At 40.8% G+C, this 12,071-nt stretch overlaps 1 protein-coding gene across 1 annotated transcript in view; it reads right to left on the bottom strand.

Moving 5' to 3' along the window:
* The window catches only part of UGT3A1 (UDP glycosyltransferase family 3 member A1), a 35,731-nt gene extending 26,725 nt beyond the window's left edge, over nucleotides 1-9,006 (bottom strand). Inside the window, 2 exon segments of the mRNA XM_043887824.1 lie at nucleotides 5,210-5,311; nucleotides 7,809-9,006. Of these exon segments, the coding sequence (XP_043743759.1) occupies nucleotides 5,210-5,311; nucleotides 7,809-7,902 (196 nt within the window). The 5' untranslated portion in view covers nucleotides 7,903-9,006.
* Between the last annotated feature and the right edge of the window lie 3,065 nt (nucleotides 9,007-12,071).

Here is a 12,071-nt window from a genome sequence, read left to right as displayed (position 1 = left end):
GAAATTGTGCTCTTCAAAAGACACTGCTATGAAAAAGATAAGCCATAAACTGGGAGAGAATATTTGCAAAGCTTATATCTGATGAAACATTTATATTCAAAATATATATTTAAAGGATTCTGAAAATTCAATAACAGGAAAACAAGCTACTCACCTTTAAAAAAGGGGAAAATTTTGGAATTCCCTGGTGGTCCATGGATTAGGATTCAGTGCTTTCATTGTCAGAGTATGAGTTCAATCCCTGGCTGGGAAACTATGATCCTGCAAGATGGGTGGAGTGGCCAAAAAAAAAGAAAATGGGAAAAATGTAACAAACCATGAAAAGTGAAAGTGAAGTCACTCAGTAGTATCTGACTCTTTGTGACCTCATGGACTGTAGCCTACCAGGCTCCTCTGTCCATGGAATTTTCCTGGCAAGAATACTGGAGTGGGTTGCCATTCCCTTCACCAGGGGATCTCCCCAACCCACAGATCGAACCCAGGTCTCCCTCATTACAGGTAGATACTTTACCATCTGAGCCACCAGGGAAGCCCTGATAAATCATGTATCACCCATATATCACCAGTGAAGACATATGGGTGACAGTCATGAAGGAAATGCAAGCAAAAATCACCACAACTAAATAAAACTAAACACCTACACAAGAATGGCTAAAGTTGAAAAGACTAACTACACCAAGTCAAGTATTGACAAGGATTTGGTACACATGGAACTTGCATTCTCACTTTTTGTGAGAAAGTAGAATGTTAGAACCATTTTAGAAAATAGTTTGACCATTTCTTAAAAAATTAAACATACACCTAATGCTACATACACCTAATTGTCACTGCATTCTTAGCAATTACTTGAGAGAAAAGACAGCAGATGTTCATACAAAGCCTTGGTCACAAGTGTCAATAGCACATTTATTTTTAATAGCACAAAACTGGAAACAACTCTAATGTCCATCAACAGGCAATTCAATAAACATGATGTGATGATCTATGCAATAGCACATTACTCAGCATAAAAGGGAATGAACTATTCAGACACATGATGTAAATGAATCTCAAAATGATTATGCTGAATAAAATAAAATATAAGAGTAATTATGATCAAATTTATGTAAAATCTAGAAGATGCAAACAAACATATGGTGACATATTAGCAATTGACTGGCAATGAGAATTGGAAAGTGAGAAGAGAGGCCCAGAAGGGGAAACTGCAAAAGGACATGAGAAATCTTTGGGGGTAAGAAATGTATTTTGATATCTTAATTATGTTGGTTTCACAATTATATATATACTTGTGTATATATATATATCTATATATATCTATATATATATATATACTTTAAATATGTGCAGTTTATGCAATATTACTTCAAAAATGTTTTATAATAATGAAGATAAGGAATTTCTGTGGCCCAGAGGAAGTAACAAGATTATATTTACTTCTTAAACAACTAAAAAAAAGAACAATATACAATAAAACGGCTTTTAGACATTGGACACCCAGCAGTTCAGGGCATTGACGGCTGGCTGAAGAAAATTTCCAGGGTACAGCTCATGGAACAGGTTCCCAGATCTGGCCTGGCTGTCTCCCACAGCAGCTAGAATTCACAACGCAGAATGCCAGAAAACCAAAAGAGCACCACATAGAGGAAAAGCTCTGGAGTTAGAGTCTTCCTGAGTACGTTGCAATGCATACACATGATGAAACCACCCGAAGCCAGCCTCACACCACCCTTATGGCAGAAAGCAAAGAAGAACTAAAGAGCCTCTTGATGAAAGTGAAAGAGGAGAGTGAAAAAGTTGGCTTAAAACTCAACAGTCAAAAAACAAAGATCATGGCATCCACTCCCATCATTTCATGGTAAATAGATGGGGAAATAATGGAAACAATGAGAAACTTTATTTTTGGGGGGGCTCCAAAATCACTGCAGATGGTGACTGCAGCCATGAAATTAAAAGATGCTTGCTCCTTGGAAGAAAAGCTATGACCAACCTAGACAGCATATTAAAAAGCAGAGACATTGCTTGGCCAACAAAGGTCCATCTAGTCAAGGCTATGGTTTTTCCAGTAGTCATGTGTGGATGTGAGTGTTGGACTATAAAGAAAGCTGAGTGCCGAAGAATTAATGCTTTTGAACTGTGGTGTTCGAGAAGACTCTTGATAATCCCTTGGACCACAAGGAGATCAAACCAGTCAATCATAAAGGAAATCAGTCCTGAATATTCATTGGAAGGACTGATGCTGAAGCTGAAGCTCCAGTACTTTGGCCACCTGAGGCAAAGAACTGACTGACTCCTTGGAAAAGACCCTGATTCTGGGAAAGATTGAAGGCAGGAGGAGAAGGGGACCACAGAGGACAAGATGGTTGGATGGCATCACCAACTCGATGGACGTGAGTTTGGGTAAGCTCTGGGAGTTGGTGAGGGACAGGAAAGCCTGGTGTGTTGCAGTCCATAGGGTCGCAAAGGGTCGGACATGACTGAGCTACTGAACTGAACTAAACTGACCCAAAGCTAGGAATGGCTACCATCAATGATGAGGCAGAATAACACTCAGAGATTATACAGGTCTCTTTCCACTCTGTTACCTAACTTTGATATTTAATGAATATCTATGGACAAGTCCCTGAACCAACTTGACAAAGGTAACATTTTGATATTCATCTGTCTAACTCCCGTAACTTTCTCTCAGTTGGTTCTAAAATTCAGAGGGAAATACAGTTGTATTTTATTAAGCTATATAAGCTCCTCAAATTGCTTTCTCTTGATAACAGTAGACTAAGATATTGTATATTTTGTTCTCAGGTGAGACACCATCTGATAAAGGGAAGAGCCCACGAGCCCAGTTAAAAGCCTGAATTCCAACATGGACTTTCTTTGATGTACTCTCATACCAACACACCCAAAGAAAATAGAACTTGCTGAAAAGAGTGAGAATTGTCCAGTCAAGAGAAAGTTACTCCAAGCAGATATTGGCTTGAGTGTGGATAAGCCAGCCAATCAGTGATGTAAATATACAGTTCCCCCCAAAACAAAGAGGGCCTGTCACTTGGGGAACATCCAGCTAGTAGACAGAGATACAGAAAAGCTGTCTTGGGGAAAGGAAAAGAGTCAAAACTTCAGACAATTAAGTTCTTTTTAGGGTGGAACCTGCAACTTGTGATTTCAGTTATTGATGGGAACAATAGTGCATCTAATATCAGAAATATCTGCTACTTTAATTTTTTGAAGTCCTTTATTTAAGTTGTAAATAAAAATCACTATAGGGAAATTATCTAAACAGGTACTTAAACTAGACTCATGGGCTCTGCCCTATATCAAGTGGTGCTCACCTTAGCCCTGAGAATAAAGATTACAACATTTTAGTCTGTCATCACCAAGGGAAGAGAAAAATGAATATTTTATTTCAAAACCTCAGAAATTTTCATTGATATGTGAATACTGAAAGAAACTCTGGACTTCGATTAAAACTCAGGTAAAACTAAGAAGAACCCCCAAACTATTTGCAGATTTTGGAGTGTTGTGTAAATTTTTTAAAGAAATAGAGGGTCTTTTGGCAGTTTCTCAAAGCCATGGGAACCACCAAAATGAAATGTTCATGTATGAAATCATTACAACTGACAGTCAAGGTGGATACAAAGGGGTATGGATAGAAGGGATATTTGATGAACAATATGGAACCCAATCTAGAAGGTGATTAACACTGTTTTCAGTTCAGTTCAGTTCAGTCACTCAGTCGTGTCTGACTCTTTGTGACCCCATGAACTGCAGCACACCAGGCCTCCCTGTCCATCACCAACTCCCAGAGTTTACCCAAACTCATGTCCATTGAGTCGGTGATGCCATCCAACCATCTCATCCTCTGTCATCCCCTTCTCCTCCTGCCCTCAATCTTTCCCAGCATCAGGGTCTTTTCAAATGAGTCAGCTCTTCCTATCAGGTGGCCAAAGTATTGGAGTTTCAGCTTCAACATCAGACCCTCCAATGAACACCCAGGACTGATCTCCTTTAGGATGGACTGGTAGGATCTCCTTGCAGTCCAAGGGACTCTCAAGAGTCTTCTCCAATACCATAGTTCAAAAGCATCAATTCTTCGGTGCTCAGCTTTCTTTATAGTTCAACTCTCACATCCATACATGACCACTAGAAAAATCATAGCCTTGACTAGATGGACCTTTGTTGGCCAAGTAATGTCTCTGCTTTTTAATATGCTGTCTAAGTTGGTCATAACTTTCCTTCCAAGGAGTAAGCATCTTTTAATTTCATGGCTGCAATCACCATCTGCAGTGATTTTGGAGCCCAAAAAGATAAAGTAAGTCACTCTCTTAGAACAGTCTAAACAAGAGCAAAGCTGGAAATTCATCTTCAGAATTTTATAACTGATCAGACTTATTTTTCCAACAAAGCTGCTTAATTTTGGATTTTTTTTTTAATTTAAGTTTTAGCAACTCTGATGGAGAAACCCAGAGGTTAAAGTCCCAGATTCACCCAACTCTGTTAACTGGCTGTGTGAACTCAAACAAATCATTCAAGTTCCCTGAGCCTCTGTATCCTTATCTGTCAACAGAGAAGAGCTGACCGGATTGATAAGCTTCACTTTAGCTGAAACTCTTTCAACCAGTCACGAGATTCAGTGACTCAAGAACTTCTGACATTGCTATATACAATTCATGAGGTGATTGATTTTTCAATAATAATGTATAGAGGATTGCCTGAAATAAAGTGACATCCAGATAAGGGGGTAAACTATAGACAAATAAAATGTAGAATTTATTGAGATATCCAGCACTTGTATGACTCAGGGAACTCAAACTGGGCTCGAGAACAACCTAGAGGGGTGGAATGGGGAGGAAGGTGGGAGGGATATTCAAGTGGGAGGGGACATGGGTAGACCTATGGCTGATTTATGTTGATGTTTGTTAGAAATCAAGATGCAATACAGTAAAGCACGTATCCTTCAATTAAAAATAAATAGGTCTAAAAGTAAAATGCTTCCAAAAAATGAAGAGGGAACACTTAAAAAAAAAAAAAAAGATATCCAGCACTTAACATAAACACACACACACACACACACACACACACACACACTACACATTTTGTCCATTATTTCAATACTAGATTCAAAAAAGTTGTTTTGTGCTAAGCAGTACTATACAAAGGGCATTGCCTCTTTTTGGCTTGGATTGAAGAATTCAGTAATTATGATAAAAGATACCTGAGGCTAGACTTCTTCCTCTATTAGAAAGCAAAGTGACGTTATGACCATGATCCTGAAGAATCTGAGACACTCGGTGCATTAGTAGAACATGGCTTCCACCTAGGAACAATATATATCATTTTTGTGAAGATGAGAACCGAGGGTATGAAATTGATGTGGAGGTGTGGTTATCAAACCAGGGTAAGATAACTGAAAGCTGACCGTGAGTAGAGAAAGATGAGTTTCTCCAGTTCCTCTTTCTCACTCTGGTTAAGCCCCAAACTGGATACCTATATTCTGCCTGCCCAGATCTTTGACCTAGCACAATCCTCCACTAAAGATTCCCTCTTATGACTTGCGGTCTTTGCAACAATGTAATATAATTTTGTTGTTTCAGTCTTTGGAGTTCCTAATCCTAAGGCACACACTGCATTTTAGCTGGGGGCTTATGGAGATGCCATAGCCTAAAAAAATAACTGCACTGGTAGATATTCTGGCCCAGTGCCACGCGTGTGAGTGTGGAGCGTTCCTAATAGACAGTAAATCCAAGCTATTTCTGAAATTCTTCTCTTTGGACATGAATGCTAGAGTAGGAGCCAGAAATATAGAAGCATGAGTTTGGTTCTAAGAAACAACCATTGGAAGAAAAGATGTGGAGCCACCACATCTTTTAGAGTCAAAATGCTTGAGATTCACATATATTTCCCAGGAAGTTTCTCAGTTGAATGTCTCACATCCATTAAGACAAGCAGGAAAACTGGGGGCTCCATAGGATGGGCTTGCAGTATCTTATATGCATGAGAAACTGGACATCCATCCTAGGACAATCCTGGGATCTTTAAGAAAGAGAGGCTTAATCCTTGGGAGAGATGTGAGCTCCATTACACCAATATCCTATCTAAAATTATGTACTATCATGGGGCATTTTTCTTGCATCTGTGAGTCTCAGCAGCAGAGAAAGCCAGATCTCCAGAGAAGGGACAGACTTGCCAAAGTTGGAAAGTGGGGATCGTTAGAGAGAGGAAAGTCCCACAATCATCAGGTCAGTGGTGAGTAGTACGTGCAGGGCTCAGTTGATAAGTCATGTCCGACTCTGTGTGACCCCATAGACTATATAGCCCACCAGGCTTCTCTGTCCAAGGAATTTCCCAGCCAAGAATACTGGTGTGGATTGCCATTTCCTTCTCTGGGGATCTTCCTGATCCAGGGATGGAAACCCTGGTCTCCTGAATGGGCAGGTGGATTCTTTACCACTGAGACACCTGGGAAACCCAGAGAGTGGTACAGAACTACATAGTGTGTATCTGTGGGAGCTACTCTAGTATTTTATATCCATACTCATGTTGCCTGAGGTAACACAAATTACATAAAACATAGTATCCCTGCTTAGACTTCCTGCTCTTGTTCACATTAACTGTTGGAAGAAATGGTTGCAAGGGAGAAGAGGGTGGCACAGACACAGCCGTTCACCGGGCTCTTCATAAGGGGCAAAGGTGGGGCTTCCGGCACTTGGTTAACTGCCCCAGCTCTGTCCTTGGAGTTGAGGCTGGAGGACAGTGTACTTTCAAGAGAGAAAACTTTTTCTCCATTACCTCTTTCATTTAAAAATAGGTTTATAATAGGCTTTTTAGAAATCCCTACTATAAAAAAGGAAAGGAGTGGAATCTGTGGAAGAGGATGGTTTTGAGGTAAGAAATCCTAAGTGAATTCCCAGTGTGTGCCAGGGGAGAGGTCTGTTGTGCTCTTGTAAAAGGCACCTCATTTCCCTGACCCTCCGTCTTCCTCTCAGGAAATAAAAGGGGAGGCCCAGTGACAGGAATTCTGTGATTTCTTCCAGCTCTAGGATCCCCAGGTTCTCTGGGATCTAAAAGCAAGCTAGGGAGCCCACCATCTTTCCAGGATGGGTCAAATAAAACTCTTGGAGAAACTCCATCCTCTGAGGACTCCTTATTCTGATAAAATTTCCCCTTTTGTCTTCTGTTCTCTCTGGGGCAAAAGTAATGGAAATAAAACTGGGTCCACCACGCGCAGAATCAACGGCTCCACTCTCCTTCAAAAGCTTCCATCAGCACGGGTGAGAGAGGGGCTCCCAAATGCGCCACTGCCCTGGGGTCCTCCCATCTGCCCGCCCGCTCAGTTTTCCAGTTAGGAAACATTCCCAGTTCGTGCTGCTGTCCCAGGAGCACCTGTCCCCAGTGCCTGATATGGACTCCACCTTCTACTTTCTACTGGCATCTGCTGCACACCCCTCAGAAGTTCAGAGTGACGCTCTCAAAATCCCACAGGTACCGTGGAGGAGACGGCCTGGGGTCTCAAGCTCAGAAATAGACCAAAACTTCTGGCTCCCGCGGCGCCCACCGGGAAGCGCATCCAGAGCAAATAAAAAGAGAGGATAGGAAACTGCTCCTCTTCTCCAGGGCTATCAATAATTTCACCTTGGTGGTAGAGACCTCTCTCTGCCCCACAGCCCTCGCCAGCCTCTCCCTCCTCCAGCCTAGGACACAAGCCCAGCCTGGAAAACCATATGAAAAGCCCCTCTGACTAAGGGGGCTATTGGCATGACTCCTGGCCGGGAGCCTGAGACAGGCCTGGCCGGATTCTCCGGCCAAGCACTCACCCAGTGAGGATATAGTCAGGATTTTGGCTGCCTCTGAGAGCAGGAGCGCAGGCAGTAAATATCGGACTAGAAGAAGCACCCGCTACGACCCCATCGTCGCTCCGGAGCCGAGCCCTAGGCTGAGCGCACGGCGCCCCGGAACCTGCGCGCCCTCCGCACGCGCAGCCCGCAGGCAGTGAAGGAAAGACGCGGGCCGGGAGCTGGGGACAGAGATCCTGTGGGTCTTCGCTCTGTACGTCCGTCTCGCCCTTTGGCCTCTCCTCCCCGGGAAAGTACACAAATGGATATTCTGTCCTCACCCTCCCCAAATCTGGGCGCCGGGAAGGAGGGATTAGTGTGCTGATCCTTAACCCTCTGAAGTCCAGGTAATCACCACACCTTCCGGATAGAAAAACACTCTGAACCAGTAATGGTAGGGACCTTAGGAAATCGCATCGAAGAAAGCTATACCTCCAAATGGTGCCGACCCGACTCCCTTTTAGGGATCCATCCAGAAGTTATGGGACGCCATCTCCTTTCGAACTGCTCTAAAGATCTCCCAAGGCCTTCGGAATGCCCCATCTCCCTGGTACCGCCTTAAAATCTCTGCTGGTTGTCCCACGCTCAGGATCTCAGAAGTTGATTACCAAAGGAAAGTGACTTACCTTTATTGCTCAGAATTTCTTTGGAAAGTACTGAATACCTCATTCATGAAAGTTGCTGGTGTAGTGGTTTAAACACCTCTGGAAGTCCAGGTTCAGAAGACTGAACCTCTAAAAGCTGAAACTATAATTCTGAATGAGAATCATAAAATAGGATTGGTGAGCACCAAGATGTTCTATTTTTTAAAAAGTATGAAATTTTTCTTTAGAAAAAATGATAAACTCTCCTAATAATTATTTCACTTTTTTTCCTTCCAAGTCTCTCCCTCTGTGTTTGGGCTATACTGTTTGAGGCTATGTGATTATATGCATTGTTGTTGTGGTTGAGTCTCTCAGTCATGTCCAACTCTTGCAGCCCATGGACTGTAGCCCGCCAGGATTTCCCAGAAAAGAATACTGGAGTGGGTTGCCATTTCTTTCTGCAGGAGAGCTTCCACATCCAAGGATTGAAGCCACGTCTCTTGCATTACAGGTGGATTCTTTACTGCTGAGCCACCAGGGAAGCCGGATTACGAGCATACACATTGACAACTGTCATCTTTTCAGATATTATGTCTTCTCAGTGGGAAAATAAAAATTGATCTGCAATATGAAGGTACCATTTGACATTAGTGTAATCACATTACCTTATCTACAAACTTTTTCAAATTTCATCAACTGTCTTAATAGATATCCTGTGTTGCAATATTAATTTCTGGTGCAGGAATCAGTCTGGGATCGCACACTGCATTTAGCTATCATGTCTGTTTCATCTCCTTTAGTAAGGATTGATTTCTCAGCCTTTCTGTTTTTCTTTCATGTCTGAGATTTATTTTTTAAAATGGCTCTCAATGTGGGTTTATCTGATGTTTTCTCATTCTACTTCATGTTAGAGTTTTAGCAGGAATACTACAAAAGCTGAGATTCCATCTCATGAATCATGGCAGGAAGCGTGTGATGTCAGTCTGTCCTAATGCTAGTGATAATAACTTTGATCACTTGCTGAAGGTGGTGTCCAGTGAGATTCCCAACTGTAAAACTACTGTTTTTTAGCTCAAATTAGGAAATAAGTTGTGGGGAGACCTTTTGAAACTGTGTAAATTCTGTTCTTCATCAAATTTCACTCACTCATTTTATTATCTTTTCTATTTATTGCCTGACAGTTATTCCTTTTGTGGCAAATTATTATTTTAACTCCACTCTTTTTCATTTATCATACAGCATTCTGTTGAATGGACATGAGTTTGAGCAAACTCTGGGAGACAGGGAAGAACAGGGAAGCCTGATGTGCTTCAATCCAGGGGGTCGCCAAAAGTCAGACACGACTTAGTGTATAAACAACAAATACTGTGGCTAACAAAAGTTTTGCCTTCTGCCCCATCTATTTAATTATCTCTCTACCTATCTATCTGTCTAACTATCTGTCTCTATTCATTTATTATCAGTCTTTACTCCTGGATCCACATTTCTTCAATGGGATATAATCTCTTACCATCATTATTTTAGAGGTTTTTCTTTCTTTCTTGCACATGATTTCTAGACTCATCTTGTACTTTCCCTTCCTCTGTTTAACAATCATCCATTTCTTTAGGAACCCTTTTAGTAGGAATTGGTATTTAGAAACCTGGATATGGCACTAGAAGTGCTCACTGCTATTGAAGCACCACTGTTTATATCCCTCAAATGGACAGTTATGAAATATATAGTGCTCAGTCACTTCAGTCATGTCCAACTCTTTGCAACCCTACGAACTGTAGCCCACCAGGCTCCTCTGTCCACGGGAATCTGTAGGCAAGAATACTGGAGTGGGTTGCCATTCCCTTCTCCAGGAACTCTTCCCAGCCCAGGGATCGAATCCATGTCTCCTGCAGCTTCTGCATCGCAGGTGGATTATTTACCGCTGAGCCACTGGGGAAACCCATGAAATATATAGATATAGATATAAATATTACATTCCTGTATCTCTCTATATAGTCAGGTTTATATCTAGTTTATTAAAAAAGCATGCATTCACCCTGATACCTTCAATTTCAATACAAACCAGTGATGATTCTAATCTTCCCCACTTTCACATTTGTAATTTCCTTTTTAAAGTTAAAAAAATCTGACTCTCAGCTTCTTTGGTGTGTTGATATTTACTGCTTTGCTCAGTCATACTGAGCACTGAAAGAAGTTACCAATATACTAATCCACCAACTGTGAACAACAAACCTACTTAATAGACCACACAATTTTTTGCAGTTCTCTTTTTTTTGTACTGACAACACAGTTTTTAAAGTATTGTGTTCAAATGGCAATTGTGAGATCAGATTTGTGGTTACCAGAGGAAGGGGTGGGGGGTATTGGGAGTATAAAAATTTTAGATGGCATGATTGAAATGAACTCTAAAAATTCATGAGTATCAGAGAAATAGGAGCATAATATTTGATGATATTAAATAGTTACTATTCATTTGGAGAAGCATCATAATATTATTGGGGTTATTTAAAAAGAGATACCTTGGCTCTTCAGATCCGTTCTGGGAGACAGATGAAGTATTAGGATGTTTTGGATTTGCTTCAGAATAATTTGGGGCAGGGGATGGAGGCAATGTTGAAAATAGGTGGGAATATAGAGGAAAGAAAATTTTCCAGGAGTTTATAATCTTAAATGTTGGACACGGGAAAATTCTGATTTTACAAATATTAGAAATTTGTCATTAAAAACTTCTTAAACTCTCCCACTATGATTCTAATTTTTCTTGTTGTTCCAGTTTTTGAGGTCACACTAGTAGTGTGTACATTTTCATAGTTTCACACATTCCCAGTGAAATAATTCACCTTCATTACAAAAGTACCAATTTTGTCTCTAGTAAAGCTTTTTACCTCAAGTCTGTCTGATATTATTCCTAATTATCCAGGTCTTATTTTTCACTAGCATTCAAGACCTTTTTCTATCCTTTTATAGTCAACCCTCCTGTATCCCCATGTTTTAGATGTGCCTCTTGAAATGGCAATTAGCTTGTTGTTAATCAAGTCAGTCAATCTTTGTATCTGAACCAAAGTGTATAGGTTTACATCTACCATGTTCTTATTTCTCCCTCTTATTCTTTCTTTTCTTCTCTGTTTTGTCTTCCTTTTCAGCTTGGAATATTTTTTGTTACTCCATTTTCTCCCTCTAATGATTCCCCTCTTGTCTCTTTTCTCCAAATAAAGTATCCCAGATTCACAACATGCCTTTACCACTTATCAAGGTCAAAAATTAATCCATATCTTTACCTACTTCTGGTCAACACAAGGACCTTAAAAGTTCCATTTACCCCTCCTGACTTACATGGTATTTTTGTCACACATTTGGAGTCTATATTTTTAACCTCAAGAAACATTATTTTTTACTTTAATTATTAATTGTATTTATTAAAGACTTTACACCAGATTTCAGAGAACTCAGTAATTAAATGAGAGATACTGAGGCATTACAGAGTTAGTAGCGATGGAAGGCAGCCACCACCCCTTGTGCTAAGGGAACAAAGGAAAGAAGTGAGAATTACTAAAATTTAGAGTCTTGATAAAGAATCTGCCTGCCATGCAAGAGACCCCAGTTTGATTCCTGGGTTGGGAAGATCTGCTGGGGAAGGGATAGGCTACCCACTCCAGTATTCTTG

This window comes from Cervus elaphus, chromosome 25 (genome assembly GCF_910594005.1).
Source record: "Cervus elaphus chromosome 25, mCerEla1.1, whole genome shotgun sequence".
NCBI lineage: Eukaryota > Metazoa > Chordata > Mammalia > Artiodactyla > Cervidae > Cervus > Cervus elaphus.
The sequence above is the reverse complement of the archived record's forward strand: the minus strand, read 5'-3'. Positions and strand labels throughout refer to the sequence as shown.